This window comes from Schistocerca piceifrons, chromosome 2, assembly GCF_021461385.2.
Source record: "Schistocerca piceifrons isolate TAMUIC-IGC-003096 chromosome 2, iqSchPice1.1, whole genome shotgun sequence".
Taxonomy (NCBI): domain Eukaryota; kingdom Metazoa; phylum Arthropoda; class Insecta; order Orthoptera; family Acrididae; genus Schistocerca; species Schistocerca piceifrons.
In genome coordinates, this window is record NC_060139.1 from 437682724 (window position 1) to 437708368 (window position 25645).

Sequence of the window (25645 nt, forward strand, 5' to 3'; positions counted from 1 at the left end):
GCATAGTCTTCAATTTCTGGAAAGCCGCTTCGCATGACGTGGACCAGTGAAAAGGCACGTTTTTATGCAACAGGCGATGCAATGGCTGAGCCACCGAAGCCGCAGACAGTAAAAACTTGTTATAGTATGCTATTTTCCCCAAGAAGGCCTGCAGTTCCTTAACAGATGTAGGGTGAGGAAGGGCATCGATTGCAGCGACAGTTTGCTGGAGCGGACGAATACCATCCCGAGAGAGTTGAAACCCCAAGTACGTGATAGATGCCTGAAAAAAATGTGATTTCTGAAGATTACACTTAAGACCGGCAGTCTGTAAGACATGAAAAAGTGTGCGGAGATTTTGAAGATGTTCTTCAGTGGTGGAGCCAGTGACAACAATGTCGTCCATGTAATTGATACACCCAGGGACAGGGAGCAATAATTGTTCAAAGAATCACTGAAAGAGAGCAGGGGCGCTAGCAACCCTGAATGGCAAGCGTTGGTATTGATGGAGGCCGAAAGACGTGTTAAGGACCAGAAACTGCCGGGAAGCAGCGTCGAGAGGAAGTTGTTGATACGCTTCTGACAGGTCAATTTTAGAAAAATACTGGCCTCCATCAAGTTTAGTGAACAGTTCTTCAGGACGGGACATAGGGTAAGTGTCGATGAGGCATTGAGAATTTACAGTGGCTTTGAAATCGCCACAGAGATGAATATCACCATTTGGCTTAGCAACGACAACGACAGCAGAGGACCATTCACTGGAAGTGACAGGAAGCAAGACCCCTGAAGTAGTGAGACGATCCAACTCCTGTTTTACCCAATCACGAAGGGCCACAGGAATGGGCCGAGCCCGAAAAAACTTAGGCCGAGCAGTGGGTTTGAGCGTGATATGAGCTTCAAAGTCGTTTGCACAGCCTAACCCAGGAGAAAAAAGGGACGAAAATGTCATCGACAAGGAATCCATTTGAGCGTAAGGAATAGCATCAGAGACAATATTGACAGAGTCATCTATGGAGAACCCAAAAACGCGAAAGGCATCGAAACCAAAAAGATTTTCTGCGTTGCTCTGGTCGACCACAAATATGGGAACAGTGCGAACGGATTTGTAAGATACCTCAGCATTAAACTGTCCCAAGAGAGACATCTTCTGTTTATTGTACGTCCTTAATTGCCGAGTGACAGGTGACAGGAGTGGAGAACCCAACTGAAGATACGTCTGAGAATTAATTATAGTGGCAGCAGAACCGGTATCCACTTGCATGCGAACAACTCGACCGAGGATTTGGACAGTGAGGAATAACTTCCCTGAAAGGGAAGAAGTGCAATTGAGAGACAACACAGAATCAGAATCAGCATCATGTTCATGCGGTCGGATTTGCAAACAGAAGACACATGACCTTTCTTTTTGCAATTGTGACACACAGCCCAACGTTGGGGACAATCCTCGCGTGAATGTTTCGTAATACACCGCGGACATGAAGGAAGTTGCCAGGGTTTTACTGCAACTTCTTAGCGGGTTGTTTACGGCTAGGCCGAGGCTGCGTGTGGGAGCGTACTGCGGCCACATCGGCCGGCGGGGATGCGCCGCACGCGTCGTCGACAGCGCACAGAGGTTGTATTTCCCCGACATCACCCCATGCCTCTATTTGCGCCCCAGTGGCGCGAGAAATTTCAAAAGACTGTGCAATGGACAGAACTTCATCTAGAGTCGGATTCGCCAACTGAAGGGCACGTTGCCGAACTTCTTTGTCGGGCGCCGGCCGAATAATAGCATCTCGTACCATGGAATTGGCATAGGATTCTCTGTGAATGTCAGTGACAAATTGACACTTTCGACTGAGGCCGTGAAGTTCAGCAGCCCAAGCGCGATAGGATTGATGTGGCTGTTTTTGACAACGATAAAAGGCAACACGAGAGGCTACCATGTGTGTTTGCTTTTGAAAATTGACAGACAGAAGTGAGCACATTTCAGCAAAGGACAAAGACGCAGGATCCTTCAAAGGAGCCAATTGCGACAACAACCGATACATTTGAGGTGAAATCCAGGAAAAGAACAGAGACTTACATGGTTGGTCGTCCGTGACATGAAATGCCAAGAAGTGCTGTCGAAGACATTTTTCGTAATCAGACCAGTCTTCCGTCGTCTCGTCGTAAGGAGGAAAAGGAGGTATAGCCAACGATGAGAAACACCCCGCATTTGATGCCGCAACGAAATCGCGAATCGCCGCTGTTAGAAGCGTTTGCTGTTCAAGGAGATTTTGCAATAGTTGCTCGACAGTAGCCATGGAACCCTGTGGGTCAACGGTGAAAAGGAAAAATCCACTACCTCGGCGACAATTGTTATAACGTCAAGTTTAACACATATATTTCAGAACGACACAACACATATAAGTCACAGAGTAAGTTGACAAGCAAGACATGTGTACACGTTAGCATTCGAATGAGCACTGAGTCCCAGTCTAGCGGCCGCTGCTCGGCTGGGCGCTTAGGTGGCGCAGCTGCTGCATGGCTGGCAGACAGCGCCCCACGTAGAGGACGCACGTAATTGCGCGGTGGCGCTTTGAACGATCGGCGAGTCACAACAACATTCTTATTCAATTTTCTGCTGAAAGCTTGTTGAGCCCTGTCTACATCTACTTCTGTGAGAGGCTCGTCAGTTTCTGACTGAGGCAACAGGTCAAACCTATTTTGTTCATTAATAACAAAGCTGTCAGAAGAATTTCTTGGCCTGTTCCTTACGCCTGTTGCCACTTCCCACCCCCGTTTACCCTTCTCCCCCCTTAACCTGCCCAGTTCTCGCCTAGCCTCATCTAACTCAGCCTGAAGGGCAGCAATTTTCCCCTCCTGTTCCACAATCTTTCTATCTCTACTGCATAGCCTACTGATGAGTCTCGCTCATTTTCCCAATTCCCACGCCACTACAATTGCCCCAATGAAAAAAGTTACTACATCCATCACACCAGACCCCGGAGCTAACGATTCTACGGCACATCAGGCACTTTACACTCATGGTACAAATCGATTTTAGTGACAGAAAGACAATTAAGTTACCGGAAAACAATGAAAATACGTGTACGAAAAATTAGGCCTACTCGCGACTATGTAAACAGTGGTTCAGAAGTTTTTTACTGGAAATAACATAAGAGATGACGACACTCTACAGATATAAAGGGGCAGCAAACGTATTTAGCACACTAAGCTATCAATAAATGCACTTAAAATTGCGGTATGAAGTTTAATCCGAAAGCTCAAAAGTTCGGCCTGGCCATGATATGTAAACAAAATGAACTTTACATGATTACTGTGAAAATACGCGAGTAGGACAAGAACCTTTAATGGTACACTTGTAGAGCACTGTAATTAATGTAATAAATTAGTTTAAAGTGTTAAAAACAGTTTATTACTACTTAAATTACTTATCTTGTACGAGAGCTGTGACTCAGACATCAGTACACGGATGAAAGGGTGTTACTGATGCAGCAAGACGTTGACTCCGAAGTCAACCAATAGAGTGGTACCACAAAGGCATAACAGGCCTATCAGCAATGTGGTGTAAGGATGTCACATTGAATGCATATTGTGTTGAAAAATAGGGTTTTGTAGCTAACAGAGTGGGGAATAATATATTGTATTGGAATACTGAATAAAGCCAACCTGCTTTTGGCGAAAAAGGTGTGTTGCATTACTTACTGAAGGCCCCTCGTGGCAATCCAGTGAGAGTACTTCTGTGCAATATGTGCCTAAACTTGAATGCTAGCCAAAGAATATTGTGATAAATGGTACTGTATACATATTAACCAATACTTACATTTTTACTTGCGCCATTTTACACCTTATAACTGACTGAAGTATAAAGAATTCCTATGAACACGTGTTACTCAGCTTATGCATTTACAAGTCCTTCTTAAAATGTGACAATGCTTCATGATTCTCAACAGAAAGGAACTGAAGAACTTTAAGGGCCAAGAAAGACAAGGAACACGCCATGGCTTACAGACTGTATGAAGGAAATTAGGGGCAGGAGAGTAGGTTGCTGTGATTCACTGTTGAGACTCAAAAGTGGAAACATTATCCACAATCAGAGGAAAATAACATGTCTGTGGTGGTGGTGGTGGTGGTGGTGGTGAGAGGGGGGTGGGGGGGGGGGGGCAGTGGAGGGGGATCTGAACTATAAAGAAGGGATAATATAGGATAAAAGATGCTAATGTATACAAATACCAGAAAATTTAAAGAATGAAGAATAACAGGGAAAAATTTACTGCTGTAGAGATAATGTTGAAGAACCAAGAGAATATTGGTTACACAGAATGTTCTATAGTTTTGTACAGTATCTGCATATATAAAAAGTAAATAATCCAGATGTAATTACCTTTTGTATATCCATATTAAAGCTTTCTCATTCACATTTGGTGGCAGATTATAGACAGTTCTGTCAAAGTCAGTGAGAAAGGTGGGAGAGACAGCAAGAGAAGGCTGAAGCCAGTTAAGACCTTGAATGAATATCCAACAGTCTGGTTCTCCCTAAAAGAAAAAGAGATATTACACTGAAATAAGCATTACAACGAACATGGCAAAAAAAGTATGTTTTCTTTTATATCTATCTGCTACTCTTATACCAATGCACAGTGAGATTTTACAAAGCACAACTCTGATACTAAAAATGGGAGTGTAACTGAAAGATGAGTTTTAACAATGAAGACTAAATGCTGAGAGAAGCTTAACAACAAATTACAAGACATGCATTATAATAATCTGATGGCATTCGCAAATTTCTGAAAACTCCGACAAAACTTTAGTGGCCGCTGCCAAAGAACTGATATGTCTTTTCAAAAATTAAGTGAAATTGGAACATACATTAATATGACATTATTTTGTAAAACACTTAACTGCCACTCTATTGAAATTCAGAAACAATGCAGAAAATGCTGATCACATTAGAACTAGGGTGACCAACTGTACACCACTTCCTCAGATTTAACACTTTACTATTATGCAACCTAATGAGAAAAGAACATACGCGTTCAGTATAAACTATTATACATATAACAGCTTCAGCTGAGGTAAGGTCATATGTACATGGATTTAAAAAAAAAATTATGAGAGAAGGTCAATGAACTTTCAGCAGCAGATTCATTATTTACATTTCCAAAAGGACAAGTCTCTATTTAATAGAGAAGTAGGATCGAAATTCAGTGACCCAAGAACCAACAGAGAGATCAGAAAAGTAGGATTAGCTGCCAAGTTGCATGTAAGTTGTTAAAACACTGGGATAGAGCCCCATCAAGAACAAGTGAAGGAAGATAAGGGTGTCATGCCAACTTGATAATGAGGCTGAGAGATGGACAAGCAGCTCAGATTGGATGATAAAGTAGGCTATAAGCTTCTTCATTATCAAAGGAACAATTCTGGTGTTCACGTAAATTAGGAAAGTGAGATAAAATCTACAGCTGTATCTCTGGATGGAGATTGGAGCTCTGCTTCTCTTAAATGTGAGTCCTTGTGCCACCTCGCTTAACTATAAGTAATATATATAGCCAAATAAAGAATGAAAAGAAAATTGTTCTTATAGCAGACAAAACATTGCGCAAACCTGAACTACGAGGTGTAAACTTTAAATAAGTTTTGATACTGGAAGTATTTGGATAGTGTGACAAAATATAGTTTGCTATTAAAATAATGCTGGATTGTGAACTACAGTCATAAAGATAGTCTAACAAAACTAACTGATAATAGTAGAAAATACAAACTGTCAAACTTTGGTCAATTCTTGCCAGATAGCTGAATAATCATTGAAAGCCTTATATAAAGCAATAATACTAACTAGAAGTCAAATATTCAGCTGGAAAAGAAATATTAAACTTTTTGGAATTTACAATCTTTAGAACTCCTGCAGTTACAGTGCTGTACTGACTGCTCTAAAATAATAGAAAATTGTATTATTATACATGATTACATATTATGATGCCAACAACTATCAAAACTTCCTTGCTCACAGCTATTGTTCAGAATTTTGGACATGCCACAAAGTATATTTTTCTGCTTGACATTTTATCTCCTGTAGCTGGAGACATCCCCTGGGAGTAGACAACATTCCATTAGAACTACTGATGGCCTTGGGAGAGCCAGTCCTGACAAAACTCTACCATCTGGTAAGCAAGATGTATGAGTCAGGCGAAATATCCTCAGACTTCAAGAAGAATATAATAATTCCAATCCCAAAGAAAGCAGGTGTTGACAGATGTGAAAATTACCGAACTATCAGTTTAATAAGCCACGGTTACAAAATACTAACATGAATTCTTTACAGGTGATTGGAAAAACTGGTAGAAGCCGACCTTGGGGAAGATCAGTTTGGATTTCGTAGAAATGTTGGAACACGTGAGGCAATACTGACCCTACGACTTACCTTAGAAAATAGATCAAGGAAAGGCAAACCTATGTTTCTAGCATTTGTAGACTTAGAGAAAGCTTTTGACTATGTTGACAGAAATACTCTCTTTCAATTTCTGAAGGTGGCAGGGGTCAAATACAGGGAGCAAAAGGCTATTTACAATTTTTACAGAAACCATGTGGAAGTTATGAGTCAAGGGGTGTGAAAGGGAAGCAGAGGTTGGGAAGGGAGTGAGACAGGTTTGTAGCCTATCCCCGATGTTATTCAATCTGTATATTGAGCAAGCAGCAAAGGTGGTGGTTGTTGGGATGTTTAAGGGGGACTAAACAGCTAAGGTCAACAGTCCCCCATTCCAAAAACAGGCGAGACATAAATTTGCGGAGCAGGTAAAACCCCAAGGGGAAGGAGACTTCCCCCCAGGCACTGGAAGAACACAAAGGCAGCAACGAACACTACAGACAAGAAGAGTACAGATGAACACCAGGCAGAAATAAACAGAAGAAAAGAAGATGGCCGGAGACTGGTTGACTGACCACGAGAACAAAAAAAAAAAGGGAAAGAGTCAACCATCCGACTACACACTAAAATCTGCAACCAAATATGAGAGACTCGAGGACAAGAGACACAGAAAGCAAAGGTGCAGGACCTCCCTAAATGGAACCATAAAAAGGACTACCACGGATAAAATTTAAAACGTCATCAGCCATGGAGGCATCGTCGCATAAAACCAAAGGCAAAGTGCCCGGGAGATTAAAAGACTGCCGGAGGGTGCGCAGTCGGGGACACTCCAACAAAATGTGGGCGACCGTCAGCCGGGACCCACACCGACACACGGGGGGATACTCTTGACGCAAAAGATGGCCGTGCGTCAGGTAGGTATGGCCGATGCGGAGCCGACACAGGATGACAGAGTCCCTGCGAGAAGCCCGCAGGGAGGACCGCCACACATCGGTCATCTCCTTAACAGCCCACAGTTTATTCGGGGATGTCAGGCCACGCCACTCATCAGCCCACATTCCAAGCACCTTACTGTGCAACACCAACTGCTGATCACGAGCCGGGAGGCCGATCTCCAAAGCTGGGGTGTCGATTGCCCCTTTGGCCAGCCTGTCGACACGTTCGTTCCCCGGGATGCCAATGTGACCTGGCGTCCAAACAAAGACCACCAAACGACCAGAGCGGGTAATGGCGGAAACAGACTCCCAAATAGAGGACACCAGAGGAGAAGAGGTATAGCAGCGGTCGATGGCCTGGAGGCTGCTCAGGGAGTCACTGCAGATTACGATGGACGTACCTGAGCAGGAACGCATATGCTCAAGAGCGCGCAATATGGCCACCAGCTCTGCAGTAAAAATACTGCAGCCAGCCGGCAAGGAGCGCTGTTCAACATGGGCAGCATGAGCAAAAGCGTAGGCAGTGCGACCATCAACCAGGGAACCATCAGTGTAGACAGTCTCACAGCCCGAAAATGAGGCGAGGAGCGCAAGAATATGGCGACGGAGGGCCACAGGCGGAACCGAGTCCTTGGGTCCCTGTGCCAAGTCCAGACGGACGGACGGCTGGGGCAAACACCAGGGAGGCGTAGGTGCACGGACCCGGAAGGGAGGCAGAAGAGGGAATGACCCCAGTACTGATAGCAGGGACTGGACACGGACAGCTATGTAAAGCCCAGACCGGGGTCGCCGTTCAGGCAGATGGAGGACCATGGGAGGGAAAAGCAGGTGATGACTGGGATGGCCCGGCGAGCAATGCACATGGACAGCATAGTCGGCGAGCAGTCGATGGCGGCGAATCCGCAGCGGGGGACCCCGGCCTCCACCAGCAGACTATCCACGGGGCTTGTACGGAAAGTGCCAGTTGCAAGCCGAACCCCACAGTGGTGTATGGGGTCCAACAACGTCAACACTGAGGGTGATGCAGACCCATAGGCCAGGCTCCCATAATCAAGCCTGGACTGCACAAGGGCTCTGTACAATCGCAACAGCGTGCAGTGATCTGCACCCCCAAGACGTGTGGCTCAGGCAGCGGAGGGCGTTGAGATGCCGCCAGCACTTTTGCTTCAGCTGAGTAATATGAGGAACCCATGTGAGCCGGGCATCAAACACGAGCCCTAAGAAGCGGCTAGTGTCCACCACTTCAAGGAGGTGGCCGTCGAGGTAAAGTTCAGGATGAGGGTGGACCGTCTGACGCCTGCAGAAGTGCATAACTCGAGTCTTGGCTGCAGAGAACTGAAAACCTGGAGTCAGAGCCCATGATGCTGCCTTGCGAACGGTGACTTGCAGTCTGCATTTGGCGACGCCCGTAGTCGTTGAGGTAAATGAGATGCAGAAGTCGTCGGCATACAAAGAAGGAGACACCGACGACCCCACGGCTGCAGCCAGACCATTAATGGCCACTAGAAATAAGGAGACGCTCAACACCGAGACCTGCTGGACCCCATTTTCCTGTATATAAGATGAACTAGAGGCGGCACCGACTTGCACCCGGAAAGAGCGGCGCAATAAAAAGGTTTGAAGAAAAGCCGGGAGCTGACCAAGAAGACCCCACTCATGCAACGTAGCAAGGATGTGATGCCTCCATGTGGTGTCATACGCCTTCCGCAGATCAAAAAATACAGCAATGAGATGCTGACGTCGGGCAAAGGCCGTACGGATAGCAGATTCCAGCCGCACCAAATTGTCCGCAGCAGACCGGCCCCGACGGAAGCCACCCTGGGATGGAGCGAGGAGACCGCACGACTCAAGGACCCAACACAAACGCCACCCCACCATAGGTTTGAGCAATTTGCACAAAACGTTGGTGAGGGTAATGGGATGATAGCTGTCCACCGCCAGTGGGTCCACACCGGGCTTCAAGATGGGGACAATAACACCCTCTCGCCATTGCGACGGGAACATGCCCTCGCTCCAAATGCGGTTAAAGATGGTGAGGACGTGTCTCTGGCGAGATGCTTCAGCATCTGCGCGTGGATGCAGTCTGGTCCTGGTGCTGTATCAGGGCAATCGGCGAGGGCAGTGAGGAATTCCCTCTTGCTGAAAGGAGCATTGTATTTTTCAGAACGACGCATGTGGAATGATAACGGCGTCTGCTCGGCTCGCTCCTTTAGAGAGCGAAAGGCGGCGGCAGGCGGGGGGGCCGGGGGGGGGGGGGGGGGGGGGGGGGGGGGGGGGGGGGGGGGGGGGGGGGGGGGGGGGGAAGTTGCAGTCGCGGAGCTCGTAGCAAAGTGCGCGGCAAGGTGTTCAGCAATGGCGGCAGCCTCCGTGCAAACAGCGCCGTCCAGGGAGATCCCAGGGACACCCATAGGGGTCCGGTATCCATAAATCCGCCAGATCCGGGACCACACGAGCGAGGGAGAGACACGGGAGCCCAAGGATGAGACATACCTCTCCCAGCACTCCTGCTTACGCCATGCAATAAGACGACGGGCCAAGGCACGGAGCCTCTTAAAGGCGATGAGGGTCTCCAGAGATGGGTGCTGCCTATGACACTGGAGAGCCCACCTACGGTCGCGAATAGCCTCAGCAATCTCCGGCGACCACCAGGGTACAGCCTTCCTCCGAGGGAGACCAGAAGAGCAGGGGATGGCAGCCTCGGCCGCAGAAATGATTGACGTGGTCAAGACATGGACCACCTCATCAATGTCACCCTGTGGGGGAGACACAATGGTGGCAGCGGAAGTAAAAGCCGGCCAGTCAGCCCTGTTGAAAGCCCAGCGGGGCAGGTGCCCAGAAGAATGACACTGGGGCAGTGACAAATAGATGGGAAAATGGTCACTACCACACAGGTCAGGATGCACTCTCCAGTGGAGGGATGGGACAAGTCCGGGGCTGCAAAGAGAGAGAGCGATGGCCGAGAACGAGCCATGGGCCACACTGAAATGCGTGAGAGCACCGGTGTTCACGAGGCTAAGGTCAAGCTGAGCCAAGAAATGCTCCACGGCACGACCGCGATCATTGGAGACAGTCCCACCCCACAGAGGGTTGCGGGCATTGAAATCGCCCAGAAGCAGCAATGGTGGCGGAAGTTGAGCCAGCAGCGCAGCCAAGACATGTCGGGGGAGCTCCCCATCCGGAGGAATGTAAACAGAGCAAACAGTAAAAGCCGGCGAGACCTCAACCCTGGCAGCGACTGCCTCTAAAGGCGTCAGAAGGGGTACTGGCGAACTACAGACAGAGTGGTGAACAAAGAGGCAAACCCTACCTGACACTCGTTGACAGGCAGCGCGGTTCTTATAGTATCCCCGATAACTGCGAAGGGCGGGGATCCGCATTGCTGGAAACCAAGTCTCCTGCAGAGCAATGCAGAGAACAGGGGAAACACTCAGAAGCATCCGGAGCTCAGGCAGGTGGCGGAAATAACCGCTGCAGTTCCACTGGAGAATGGAAGCAGGAAGGGACTGTGAGGGCGTGAAGGCGACTAAGAGGCAGACGGCGACTCAGAGCCAACTGCCGCCACCGGGGGAGAGTCAGCTGTGTCCATAGGAAAGGCCCCTGAGGGTTCCGTGAGGGCGAGATCCGCGGCAGAGGCGAGGATCTCCACCTCATCCCCGGAGCCAGAACTATTTATAGCAGGCGGTACTGAAACCGCCGGAACGTCCTTCTTCTTGGACACGTTCCGTTCCTTCTTCTCGCGTCTGTCCTTAGGGTTAGAGGGCTGGGAGAGCTTCTCGGAAGGAGTGTCGGAGGCTGACGACGATGCAGAAGCCCTACGACCAGCAGGTGGCGGAATCTTCAGCCACTGACTGACATCCGGCTGGGTAGGAGAAGAAACGGAGGAAGGGAGAGCTCCGAGGGACCCCTTCCGCGAGAGAGGAACCGGTAGAGGCAACGCTGGGGGAGAAGGAGGGGGAGGGATTGAGCCCCCTGGTTTTGGAGCAGATGTCACTCCCGAAGTAAGCGTGGGGGGAGCGACAGAAGAGGGTTTGCCCCCAACTGCTAAGGGGGCAACAGAGGAAGGCCTGCCCCCAGACACGAGGGGGGCAGACAGAGATGCACGGCCCCGAGGGCCCACTGAAGGCGGCACAGATGAGGCGACAACTGCCGCTCGCGAGGGCGACGATAATGTGGCTGCAGCATAGGATGTTCGAAAGGAAGCAGGATACAACCTTTCAAATTTCAGTTTTGCCTCTCGATAAGTAAGCCGGTCCAGGGTCTTAAATTCCATTATCTTCCGCTCCTTATGAAGAACGGGGCAATCCGGCGAGCATGGAGAGTGGTGCTCCCCACAGTTGACGCATACAGGCGGAGGCACACAAGGAGAATTGGGATGAGAGGGGCGTCCGCAATCTCGACATGTGGCGCTGGATGGGCAACGGGAGGACATATGCCCAAACTTCCAGCACTGGAAGCACCGCATCGGGGGAGGGATGTATGGCTTGACGTCACAACGGTAAACCTTTACCTTGACCTTCTCGGGCAATACAGCACCCTCGAAGGCCAAGATAAAGGCACCAGTGGCCACCCTGTTAGTCTAGGGTCCTCTATGTACACGATGGACAAAATGTACACCACGTCGTTCCAAGTCGGCTCTCAGCTCATCGTCGGATTATAACAACAGGTCACAATGGTAAATAATCCCCTGGACCATATTTAAGCTACTGTGGGGAGTGACGGTAACAGGGGCGTCACCCAGCTTATCACACAAGAGCAACGCTCGTGACTGGGCTGGGGAGGACGTCTTGAGGAGGATGGACCCATTCCTCATTTTAGAAACCCCGCCACTTCCCCAAACTTATCCTCCAGGTGTTCCACAAAAAACAGAGGCTTCGTCGTAAGAAAGGAGTCACCATCAGTCCTGCTGCAGACAAGGTATTGTGGTACGTAAGGCTCCCGCTTGGCACTAGATCTGCGTCCCTCCCACGGCGCAGCCAACGAGGGGAACGACTGAGGGTCATATTGCGCAGCAAGTCTACTCTGCCTCACTTAGAGACGCTGGTGGCCGTTGACCACCAGCTTGGTGTCATTTATTGTGTTTCATTGCGCCACATCCGCCCAGATGCCACCTACTCCGAACGAGGGCTCTCCCCAAGGGCGCCACCCAGCCAAAGCAACGGTTACCTGGCCGATATCCCAGTGCCCAGAGTCCCCGTGCCCCAGATAAGATGGGCACATGCTCCTTGGCATGCGTGGGGAGGAAACAGCCCTGGCATCTGTAGTGCGATCCCTGCGTGGTCAGGGGGCAACCACCAAGAGGGTACATGACGACCCCACCACAACGGACTGGTTACTGTGCTGGATTTTAGGTGTTGAAAGGGTCCACAGTTGTCGGGGGCGCTAAGAAGGGGATTGCGGACAAGACGAGAAGGAGGCAACCCAGAAGACGTTGGGTGTAAATCCCGCCACACAACAATAGGTAGCATGCAAGATGGTGGTGCATGATGGACCAATAGAAAAACACAACGTACGGCGTCCTTCCCCACATGGCACGCACTAACAACGGAAATTTGGAAAAATGGAGGTCAAACCCAGAGGGGGACCATCACATTAAGGCTGAAACGTTTGAGACTCCTTTTAGTCGCCTCTTACGACAGGCAGGAATACTGCGGGCCTATTCTTACCTCGAACCCGCAGGGGGGAAGCAGTAAAGGAAACAAAAGAAAAATTTGGATAGTAATTAAAATCCATGGAGAAGAAATAAAAACTTTGAGGTTTAGCCGATGACATTGCAATTCTGTCAGAGACAGCAAAGGACCTGGAAGAACAGCTGAATGGAATGGACAGTGTCTTGAAACGAGGATATAACATGAACATCAACAAAAGCAAAACGAGGATAATGGAATGTGGTCGAATTAAATAGGATGATGCTGAGGGAATTAGATTAGGAAATGAGACACTTAAAGTAGTAAATGGGTTTTGCTATTTGGGGAGCAAAATAAGTGATGATGGTCGAAGTAGAGAGGATATAAAATGTAGACTGGCATTGGCAAGGAAAGCATTTCTGAAGAGAAATTTTTTAACATTGAGTATAGATTTAAGTGTCAGGAAGTCGTTTCTGAAAGTATTTGTATGGAATGTAACCATGTATGGAAGTGAAATGTGGATGATAAATAGTTTAGACAAAAAGATAATAGAAGCTTTCGAAATGTTGTGCTATAGAAGGATGCTGTAGATTAGATGAGTAGATCACATAACTAATGAGGAGGTATTGACTAGAATTGGGGAGAAGAGAAATTTGTGGCACAACTTGACTAAAAGACGGGATCGGTTGGTCGGACAGATTCTGAGGCATCAGGGGATCACAAATTTAGCATTGGAGGGTAGCGTGGAGGGTAAAACTCGTAGAGGGAGACCAAGAGAAGAATACACTAAACAGATTCAGAAGGATGTAGGTTGCAGTAGGTACTGGGAGATGAAGAAGCTTGCACAGGATAGAGTAGCATGGAGAGCTGCATCAAACCAGTCTCTGGACTGAAGACCACAACAACAACAATCTTGGAGAATCAGCAAGCTGTTTCTATAGCAATTGACAAAGTCTTCAGCAGCAAGAGATGAAACATAAGGCACAAAATATGGTTTAGTAGCCCAACCAGGCAAGCAAATGGATGATGCAGACAAGTCAATATGTGTAACTTCACACACATATGGTGAGGGTGTCGGCAGCAGGAACTGGCCATTATTGCAGGCCAGTCACAAGAGCATCTGCTGCAGGCCAAGCAACAATGATTGTTTACTGTATGCTTGGAGTGACAGATCATGAACATGTGATTCCCAGCACCTCTTGCCTATATGAAACTCTGATTAAGATACCTGTTATCTGGCTATATCATGCTTTGATTTTATTCCTCTGTTTTGGAGTGATCACTGAATAATTTCTGGTGAATATTTTGCCATGAACTGCTTCCGCTTGGTTCATGAACATTTTGACTATGTTGTATTTTGACAGACGTTATTGATGTTTCATAAATATTGTGGTCTGAAGTGAAGGCTAATACACTAGCGATGAGGTCGACACAATTTGTCTTCGCCATGTGCTACTATGTACACCAGATTTCTCGAACCTTGGCAGCAACAGATAAGCCAGCAACAACAATGGATAAAACTGCAACTAGAGGAGTAGCAACAGTGTCAGGAATTACTCAAACACACATCTAATTCAACACACAAGTAGTCACAGATGCTGCCAATTGTCCTGGCATTTCAGCCACTTAATGAGGCTCAAAAACACTGGGAAGTATACCAAAATTGACTTGCACTGTTTTCCGAGGTGAATGAAATTAAAATTCTGGTTTGTCAAAGGGTGTTTTTGCTGTCTACAAATCCTCAGTTATATTCCTTGGTTCAAAAGCTAGTCCTGTTGTACAGACTGTTAGAGTTACTGTTGCTGGCCATATTCTCTCTCTGTCTGAGAATTTTTGCAAAAAACAAACAATGAAACTCCAGGTTGGAATATCAACAATATAACTAAAATGATAGATTGCTACTCATTGTAAACATGACGTGTTCAGTTGCAGACAGGCATAACAAAAAGACAGTTACACATTTAGCTTTAGGCCAAAGCCTTCTTCAGAAAATGAACCTCCCCCCCCCCTCACACACACACACACACACACACACACACACACACACACACACACACACACATACTTATTCATTTACACAAGCAAGTATTCCTCACACACATGGTACTGCCATCTCTGGCAGCTTGGACCAGACTGTTGGTCTGAATGTGTGTGTGTGTGTGTGTGTGTGTGTGTGTGTGTGTGTGTCCTTTTCTGAAGAGAAGGCTTTGGCCAAAAAAGTTGAATGTGTAACATTGTTTTTGTTGTGCCTTTCTGCAACTCAACGTGTCATTTTTACAGTGAGCAGCAATCTGCCCTTTTCCTTATATTGTGGTAGCAGGAAGGCTAGAGTTCATCAACATGAAGCTAACACTGTAAGTTACACAGTTTGCATTGCAGATTGCAGGGGTTGAGTCAAAAATGTGAATTAACATTGAGTGTGGTAAATCAAACATGGAAAGTTAATTCATGATGTAGCTATTCACTTAGCTATCTATCAGAGACAGCCCTTCTTTTGATTGTGCATGTTCACTGCTCCTTTTAAATGTACAATCAATGCCAACTGCATATGGTGAGCAGCAATCTATCCTAATTCATACTGTTGTTCTGGTAATGCAAATGAAGATTCTTCTAAACTATTTTCTTCAGTGACCAGTAACTGAATTTTAATTTCTTTTCTAACTTTCTCCTGTTTCCTTTATAACCCTATTTTGTTTCCTTTTCAGCTAATGCTTCTCATTCATCTGTCTCTTTTCTCCAAAGGTTTCTTTTATTTTCCTGTATGCAGTAACTATCTTTCTCAGTGTCACATATGCTTTGCATTTTTTCTCTAACTATTCCTGTTTTGCCATTTTGCAGTTCCATTAAGTCCTTGTTTTTTAACATCTGTATTCCATTTTGCTTGCTTTATTTTAGTATTTTCTCTTTTTATCAATTAAATTTAATCTCTCATGTTTTAAACATAGGTTTTTATAAAGTTATGTCTAACTACTTCAAATCCTGCTTTTTCTGGGTTAAGTGTTGAGCACTGTACAGAAGAACACAAAATGAAAGTATCTGGGTTTCATAAAAGCAAGGTAGCACTGAATAGGTCACACACATTCACTTAAAGATAGGACACTTAACAAATCATGTTTGCTTCTTCAATATTATAGGTAAGGTAAACACAAAATCAAAGGGTTCATAGGCATGGCACTAACTTTCTAAAACATGTGAATAAACAGAAATTTAAAGTAAAATAGTACAGGATTGGAGAGGGGGAAAATCTTTGAGGTTGTATTATCAAGACTGCAGACATTTCAGAAGCCATTGTATTGATGCAAGTTACAATTTTCAAATGGAAAGGGGCTCATGTTACATATCAAATGGATAAAGAACAGCATGAAAAAAATGATGGTTTCTTTTATTTGGACATGACTTACTTCATTCTCAAGTTATGACTGATGTTTCTTTCTTACAGTTGAGGTGAAAGCTGATGATGATCACACAAGTTGTCGTGGTATCAAGAGAGATGAGTATCCATGTTATGGCAGAGGATTTCAACCAATGGTGCCCACACATACCATCCATTAATGCCAGTGCAGTAGTGAAAATTTTAATGAAATCCTGTGGAAATAGCTGTCACCAACAAACCATAAGCTAAATGATCCAAAACAGTTATGGATAAAGCAACATTAACAACTTTTCTCATATAATTCAGTAGTGTTCATGGGAAGGTGTAGTCACACATCAATAATGAGAATTTTGGCTGTACACAAATAGCAGTCATATAAAATGCAAATGTTACAGCATCTAAGGACAATCCACATTGTCAGGTTAAATTTGCAAATTAGTTGGCACGCAAACAAACTAAAACTGTCATTTCCCCTGTCACACAGATTTTAGTATGGATTAAATTAATTTCCATGTGAATGAACAGGCAAATACAAGCAGAATCAATGATGATGGTCAGATGTCAACTTTCACTGGTTGGAACCATAGAACATACCTGAAGCACCAAAAGTGACCATTTGGGGTGGAATATGGAGGTCTCATATTTTCAGCCTTTCTTCTCTCTGGATACACTAACATCAGCACATTAGCTGAAGTTGTTAGACGAAGTTGGAATCCCAATGCTGATGTCAGATGATGGGACATTACCAACTTACTTTCAGAATGACTGTGTCCCACCTCATTACGGGCTAGCTGTTCTGGTATGCCTGGATATCAGTTTCCTCGGATGTGGATTAGTTGCAGAGGTCCAGTGGAGGGGCCACCACATTCTCGGGACTTAAATCCATTATGTTTCTACCTGTGTAGTCATCTGAAGGCAATTATTGGGCATGTGGTGAAGATCAATGGCATTGCTCACCTCAGGAAGCACACTGATGCTTTTACTCTCATTCTGGTAAACATGTTGGTTACAGTATATGAGGAATGGGTGAAAAATGGATAACAACCACCTCACAATGTTCTAGACAACATGCTGATCACTTCCTACAGCCTTTATGTGTTACCATAATCAGCATTTGCATTGATCTGTATAATCACACACATGAGGTATACTTATAGCAAATAATTAACGTCACTGCATAAACAAAAATAAATCAACTAAACATTAATATCTAGGTTTCTAATCCATTTCATCACTGTGCACTGACATTCAGAAAATGATTCCAAGTGCTTCTATAATTTTCAGTGTGATAGGGTCTGAAGCTGCGATGAATTTTTTGAAAGATTTCATGATGCCTTCAGCTGCCATTCTCTTTATTTAAAGTAAAACTGTACAATTTCGGCCTTAACCAATGACAACAGACATAATTATCCACAACCAGTCAAGCCACCTGAGAGCGCACAAGCTTGCATATTTTCATTCTATGTTACATAGACTAAACAACTTACCACTGAAAAAAGAAAAAAAAATTGAGAAAGAACTAGATCTTCTCTGAAATGTAGCTATAAGCAACAGTTACTCCAAAAATTTAGTAGACACTTTATTCAAAAAGAAAATCAAGCAAACACATGCCAATCCCATAGATGAAGTAACTTTAACCAGAGACATGAACAAACTACAGACAAATAAAGTTCTTATATGGCCACACCTAGGAATTATTTTCGACAAAATTACTCAATGTTTCAAGAACATAAAATTATACAGCAATTACAACTCTAAGACTCCACAATACCCCACTTACAGAGTGAGCTAGAGCACCAACCACATCCAGTGAGGATTCTATTTAATTTGACCCACAGTTTCCCATCAAGTTCAACACCTACAATATTCGTATCACGATTATATTTTTCAAACCATTCCCATTCTTGGTAATTTCGGATGTGTTGGCAGTTCTTGCACCAAGAGACCTCTTACTTTGGTGCTACTTGTAGCTAGCTGTTTAGTGTAGAGAGTGGAGGGGTCAATACTCTGTGGCCGTAAAAACCTGTGAAAAAGCTGATAGACTCCAAGTCTCCATTGAAGCTACCCAGGTTGTGCCCCAGATTGTGAACAATGTTGTTGCTAGTTTTATAAATTTTGACATAACCCGAGAATGAATACCTCTATGATCAAATAAAGACACCTTTCCTTATCTTGTGTAATTCCATATATGACTAATGTGTCACATGAACCACTTTCCATTTTAAAGTTACCAGTTGCATCCAACTGTTGGTAACATAGCCTCATCTGAAACACCCCCTATCCCCCCCCCCCCCTCCCTCCCCCCAAACAAAAAAAATCTCTTCTCATACTGATTGACTTTAAATTTCTGTTTATCCCCCCGTTTCTGTTTTAGACAGATGGCTCCACAGCTATGGACCATTGCTTAGAACAGTTTATGCTAATTTTAGTAAGCTGTATAATAACTTTTCATGAAACAAACTGAGTGTCAGATTAAAACTCAAACACAAATTTTCAATATTTGTGGACAGGGTTGACAACAGAGTAGTTGATACATATCTCACAGTCTCACTCAAAGCATCACTCTATCTCTCCCCTGCTTTTGCAATCGTAAGGGGAGGGGGGGAATGGATTAAGGGGCGTAGGACATCAAACGAGCCAACTTGGAGCAGGAGAGGCACCACAGGAAATTTTAATTTCCACTGTCTATACTTTTACAAATAAATTCATAAAACTTTGTCAGCATGACCAGAAAAGATTCAGGATTCACCGTCATACCAGTGGAAATTAAAAAAAATAACAAAATAATTTTTTTTACATGTGAAATTTCATCTTTTTTCATTTACTACTGACTGTATTTGTTGCTATAGGTACACTTTTTTTTCCTAAGTAAGAGAGATTCTTTGATGAATTTTGCGCAGCATACAAACCATACTTACAGGTGTATGAAAATCTAGAAATTAATTAACCTGTGAAGAAATGAATGAGCTCTTACATTTTAATCTTTACATTTAGAAAAATCTCAAATTTTATAGTTAATTGTCTCAATTTTGTATCACAGTTTTTAATAGATTTGGAAGATTCTAGAGTTTCATACATCTGTAAGTATGGTTTGTATGCTGCGCAAAATTCATTGAAGAATCTCTCTTACTTACGAAGAAAAGTGTACCTTTAGCAACAAATGCAGCCAATAGCAAGTGCAAAACTGATGAAATTTCACATGTAAAAAAAATTATTTGATTATGTTTTTGAACATCCACTGGTATGAGTGTGAACCCTGAATCCTTCCGGGTCATGCTGATAATGTTTTATGGACTTATTTGTAAAAGAATAGATAGTGGGAATTAAAATTTCCTGTGGTGCCTCTACTGCTCCAAGTCGGCCCGTTTGACATCCTACCCCCCCTTAACTTGCATACCTTGTTCAGCTAGCTCCCCATTAAGAAATTTTATGACAAAGAAATGCTTAACTGTAGCCTTTGTATCACTTCCAGGATGAATCTTTCACCCCATGGCAGTGGAAGCATTTGAACAAATCTAACTAATATTTTAAAATGGTGTGCTGAACCAGAGTGCAAATGCAGAATTTTTGGACGAATTCTATATCACTGCTTGAGGCACAGTCCAACACATAATGTCCTTCTGTCATACCTTTCTGATAAGTGTGTTAGTGGAGTATGCAGGAGAGCCTTTGTGGAGTGTGGAAAAGTAGACAACAGTGTGTAAGGATATGGTAGCACAAAAATGTGTTGTGGATAAGATATAACAAAAACTCGTAGCACTCTATGTACATAAAACGCTAAGGGCAGGAAAGAGAGTGTAAGAAGTCAGTGTTCTGACACAGAATAGAGTGAACACAACTTCAAAGTAACAATAGCTTGTATAACAGTGGCTGTAGCATGTTAGAACTGTTTGTCCACATTGTTCAAAACTACAAAAGCAGACCAGAGAATAAAGCAGAACCTCTTGAATATGAATGCAAACTTAAATATGAATAGAATACAAAAGAATAGAACAGAACAGAACAGCAAACTTAAATACGAATAGAATACAAAAGAATAGAACAGAACAGAACAGAACTGTACTATCTCTTAACACACAATTTCAAGTCACTGACTTTACATATAGCAGACTCATCGAAACACAAAAATTGGTTTACAGTTTTTATTAAAATATCATTAATGTAACATACTGTACTGGATACATAATTGATCTACAAATGATGACCTTTTTAAAAATAATGGACTTTAATCCCAAGAATGTGCTTTCTCTTGCTCAAATTTTCAGGTCATCCTTCATGAACTCTTGAACTGAATAATCACATTTCTACATAAGGCTGCCACAGAAGCATTTTTCAGTGATTGTAAGCTAATACTGGGCAATTCTTTTCCTTTTAATTGGTATTATTTTCATACCCATATACTGCAGAATTTGAGAGTAAAGTTTTAAATGCTGGTTGGGCAGTATATACTTATTTTAATTCTTGGTGCAGTCAGTTCATAAATGTACAGTGAGGGAAAACTTAATATACTTAGATTTATTAGAAGTGCGCATCCTTATTTTCTTTGTTTTACATAGTGCAACTGCTGCAAGCTCTGTTGCATTCAGTATGATGTAGTGATTAGTGGCCTTGACCAGTGTGCATGTCACTTGTTCAAACTCTAACACCAACAATTATTTATTATTTTATATTTATTGTTGCTCAAAGTTTGTTGAAATATCTTATGTTTGTAATGTTTGTATCCCTGGAATATTTGATGGTTGTACAAATACTAGTATTTTGGAATATTCAGTGCTTGTATAAATAACTGTACTCTCCATCAAGAACATCAGTTCTGTTCTGCTTATATGTTGGTGTCAATAATAAATGTGCTTTCAGTTCTACGTGTTACACTTCACTGATGATCCTGGCTTTGGATCTGGACTTGCTTGTAGTTTCAAAATGACACTGCTTGCCAGGTTCTTCAAAATCACTTCACAATTGTTGGAAATCTGTCAGAGGTATTGCAGAAATATCTTGGTCCTCAAGCAACTGTGTTACCATTTTATCCATTTTGCAGGAATTGCTATACTCGCTACAACAAGAAATTTAGTGACAACCCACTTGAACAATCATGGTAATTGGAATGTAAAACTAACGAAGAGAGTGAAAATGTTTATATTCCTGCATGTGAAGTAGTCGATGCATTTAATGTTAGCATTTCTGTTGTAGCCTCTAGTATATTCCACCTTAAATGCTCAGGCATGATAAGAAGCACAAGAAGAAAATGGTATTTACAAAGAAAAGTGGAAGAACTTGAAACAAGTTTTACACAAGCAACATCTTCAAAACATTGTGATGTGCATAATGTAGGCGCACTTGGTGCAGAACCTGAAGATAGTTTCATGTGCACCCAATGTGATTTGTGGTATCAAAACCTGAATGCTGCTATCTCAGCAGCCACCCACACTGAGAAGGTACAATTACTGAAACTGATACCAGATAGCTATTCCAAGCAGCAGATACAGAAATACAAACCCATTTCCGCGCATTATTTAATTTCAAAAGCTCATAAAATAAAGAACGGAAAAGGTATTTGGGCAAGCCTGATGCCTAATGTAGGCACCCACTTCAAGATGACATGACTTAATGTTACTCTGGAATATTAACTAAGTGATGACAAAGGTTGTAGCAGGAAAAGTCCTAATCAGGCTGAACTTATCTCTGTTAGTGAAAGTGATGAAAAAGTTAAATAGGTAAAAAGATATATGATAAGATCAGTAAGTGAAGCATACTTCCTAATGAAAAACGAAAAGGACGCAAATTTAAAAACTGGTCTCACCAAATTCTACTCCTGCATCTGTATTTACTGCACTAGTTTGAAACTTGTATGTTTCACTACAAGTAGTGTCACAGCGAAGAAGCACAGAAACGGACCTGATGCTTTTGTGTGTATGTTAAGAGCTGCGAGGCATATGTTGGTTGCAGGAGTGAACACTGTGTCCTGGCGCTGAAGCACTACACCTTCAGGATACTGACAGTGTCATAACTTATGCATTGTGACATGGAGGAGAGTTTGTGAAGAATAGAGTGGAGCTAGGGAAGTTTGTTACGTTGGTTAGATTTTGGGTCATGAAAGGAGTAACCCATCATTTTATCCACAAGATTCAGAGACAGCCCATAGCAGATGTAAAATTATCCATTTCCCAGAATACTGACACACTGGTCCTTCATTCTGACTTTGCTGAGGCCTGGTCTGTTGCTTTGCTGAACGAAGTTGCTCACCTCCTTGGAGCATTACACTGTTTTGCTATTGTCAGAGAAGATCTCATTCGTGACAGTGGACGTGCATACTGTGCTGTCAGCACAATAACTGATGGCATAGCATCTAGAGGTGATACATTTCCTAAATATGTGTATGATGGTGCAGCGTCTCACTTTAAAAACATATTTCAGCTTTATGAGGTTGAAAAATACTGTACAGGAATTAAGGCAAAAAATGGACATTTTTGGCAACAGGTCATGCAAAAGCGCACGTGATGGGAGCAGGAGGTTCCTGTAAACATCTTGCAACAAGATATAATCTCCAGCATGAAGCTGTTAATACTATAAGACATGCTATTGGATTTGTGCAGACCATCAAAATTATTACAAAACATGAAACTCTTATTTCTAAATGATAGTACATTAGGGGAATTCCATTTAAAAAAGAGACAATAGAGTTCTGCTATGAAGCTGCTGGCTTGCATGTGTTTGTGTTTGTTGGTGTGTCTATCAACATACCAACGCTTTCGTTTGGTAAGTTACATCATCTTTGCTTTTAGATACATTTTCCCACGTGGAATGTTTCCATATATAGCAAGAACAGTTCTCCACAAAATTCAGCCTGTTATTGTGTGTAAAATGCAAAGACTTCAGTATGTACTTTACAGGACTGTTGTGGGCAACTTCATTTCTTGTGTGTAAAACAATCAGTGGTGGGTGAGATAAATAATTAGTGTCTCTCATAAGCTGCAAGTTGTAACCATCTTCTTTATGACACCTTATACATCCTGATGCTTCAGAAGATTCAAGTGGCACCCCAGAGACATTTTCACTGGTGGCTCAGAAGTCTGATGCAAGAGCCGACTTGGTTCCCACAGGTGAGGCAAATATAAGTCACTCCAGCAGGAAGGTTAGTCATAATCTCATGTCTGTGCAATCGTTTCACAGCTAAGTTGTTAAGCCATACTTGGTTAAGCATCTTGCTTCCATCAGCAGTCAGTTGCCTCCATTTGCTGTGATCATCAGCGAGTTGCTCCCACTTGTCACTGTCAATATTAAATGCACACATATCATGCTTGACACAATTCCTAAAGCGTAGTGAAGGTCTTCCATGAGGTCTCTTTGCTCCTGCTATTTCACTGAGTAATGTGTGCCAGGTCCATGTGATGCGGGTGTCCTAATCACCGCAGATGACGTTGCTTGAGCATGCAAGTGATACTCTGTTGTTTCGTAATTTTCAGAAGCATATCATTTGTCACATGATTCTTCCATGATATTCCCAAGATGCTTCGTAAGCACTGCAAGTGAATGGCATTGAGCTTTCTTTCCTGTTTGGCATATGAAGTCCAATTCTCAGCCCCATACAGGAGAGTACTCAGCACACATGATTGATACACAAGTATTTTTGATAACAATGTTAGATGTTTGTTGTCCTGTGCTTGTGTGCAGCTTTTCCTATTCATGCATTTATCTTATCATCCAAGGAGAAATCTTCTGCAATTATTGAACCAAGACAGCATAATTCAGCAACTACCTTCAACAAGGAGCCATCCAGTTTGACTACAGGCGAATCTGTATATACTTGTGCCATGATAACCGTCTTCTTTATGTTTATAGTCATGGAGAAGAGCTTGCATGCAGTAGAGAATTTATCACAAGCTCTTGGAGATCGTCTTGAGTATGCGTTACAAATGCAGTGTCGCCAGCAAATAAAAGGCTATTTACAAGCAAGTCTTCTAGGAAGCGCTTGGATCTGAGTAGAGAAATGTTGTAGAGCTTCCCATCAGCTCTGGTATACAGATGAATGCCCAGGTTAATTTCACCGAAAGCAACTTTGAGGCGTGCTGAGAAAAAAATAGTGAACAGAGTGGGAGAAAATACATAGCCTTGACAAACACCTCTTTTCATAGCAAACAGGTCCGAAGTAATTCCATCGAAGACCACAGTACCTCCCATATCTTCATGAAAATTCATGATCATCTTTAAGAGCTTTGGAGGACACCTGTTTTCAAAAGTACCACATACAGTCCTTCTCTGCTGACTGTGTTGAAAGCCTTAATTAGGTTGATAAAGGCAATGAACAGAGGGGTTTTCTGCTCGTACCACTTTTCATGAATTTGCCGGAGTGTGAAGATCATATTAACTGCAGATCGTTGGGGACGAAACCCACATTGTTCCTCAGGGTATATGCACTCAGCAAGCTTCTGAAGTCTGCCCAACACCACTCGGGCAAACATTTTTCCAGGTATACTCAGAAGTGAAATTCCACAGTGGCAGTTGCAATTGCCACGATCACCTTTACCTTTGCATAAAGTAAAAATTAAAAATAAAATAAAAAGCAAAGATATTTCATTACACATCAGTACGTGAAACAACTGCACTATTTCGCAAGGCTTCCCAGACATCTGAGGGAGCTCACAAGAGCTACACAAAACAGCTGCTATCGACTTAGAGCTAGTCAGACTCAATATTGCTATAACAGCACTGCAGGAAACCCGCCTACCAGAAGAAGGCTCAATACGGGAAAAAACTACACTTTTTTTCTGGAAGGGCAAAGATGTTGCATCCCCAGACAGCACAGAATCTATTTTGCTGTACACAATGACTTGCTGTGTTGTACCAAAAATCCGATTGGGCTCTCAGAATGCATTATGACTCTGCATTTCACAACAAATAGGGGACCACTGACGCTGATATCGGTGTATGCACCAACTTTTACCTCAGCTGTAGATGCCAAGGATAAGTTTTATGAACAACTCAGTGATGTGGTACAAGGAGTGCACTCCGGGGACCTTCTGTGCATCCTTGGTGATTTCAAGGCTCATGTTGGTAGTGATTTTGCCATTTGGCCTGACTGCCTAGGCAAACACGGAGTGAGCAAGATGAATGAAAATGGTCTACAGTTGCTTGAATTCTGTGCAAAGTATCAGTTGTGTGTCACCAATATATACTTTAAAGGCAAACTGGACCACAAGGTTTCCCGGAAGCACATCCATTCAAAACACTGACACCAATTAGATCTTATTCTAACTAATAGGAAAGGTCTGTGTTATTTTCTTCATACGTTCTTTCCTTAGTGCAGACTGTGACACGGATCGTGCACTAGTAGCAACAAAAGTGCACTTTGTGACTAAAATGTTTCACTCTACCAGAACTCCCTGCA

At 43.6% G+C, this 25645-nt stretch overlaps 1 protein-coding gene across 3 annotated transcripts in view; it reads right to left on the minus strand.

The window, feature by feature from the left end:
- LOC124774465 (run domain Beclin-1-interacting and cysteine-rich domain-containing protein) overlaps positions 1-25645 on the minus strand; it is a 201799-nt gene that overhangs the window by 131695 nt on the left and 44459 nt on the right. For all 3 annotated transcript variants that reach the window (XM_047249484.1, XM_047249482.1, XM_047249483.1), the window contains exon 3: positions 4349-4500. In XM_047249484.1, coding sequence (XP_047105440.1) covers positions 4349-4500 — 152 coding nt within the window. The remainder of the gene's footprint in view (positions 1-4348; positions 4501-25645) is intronic.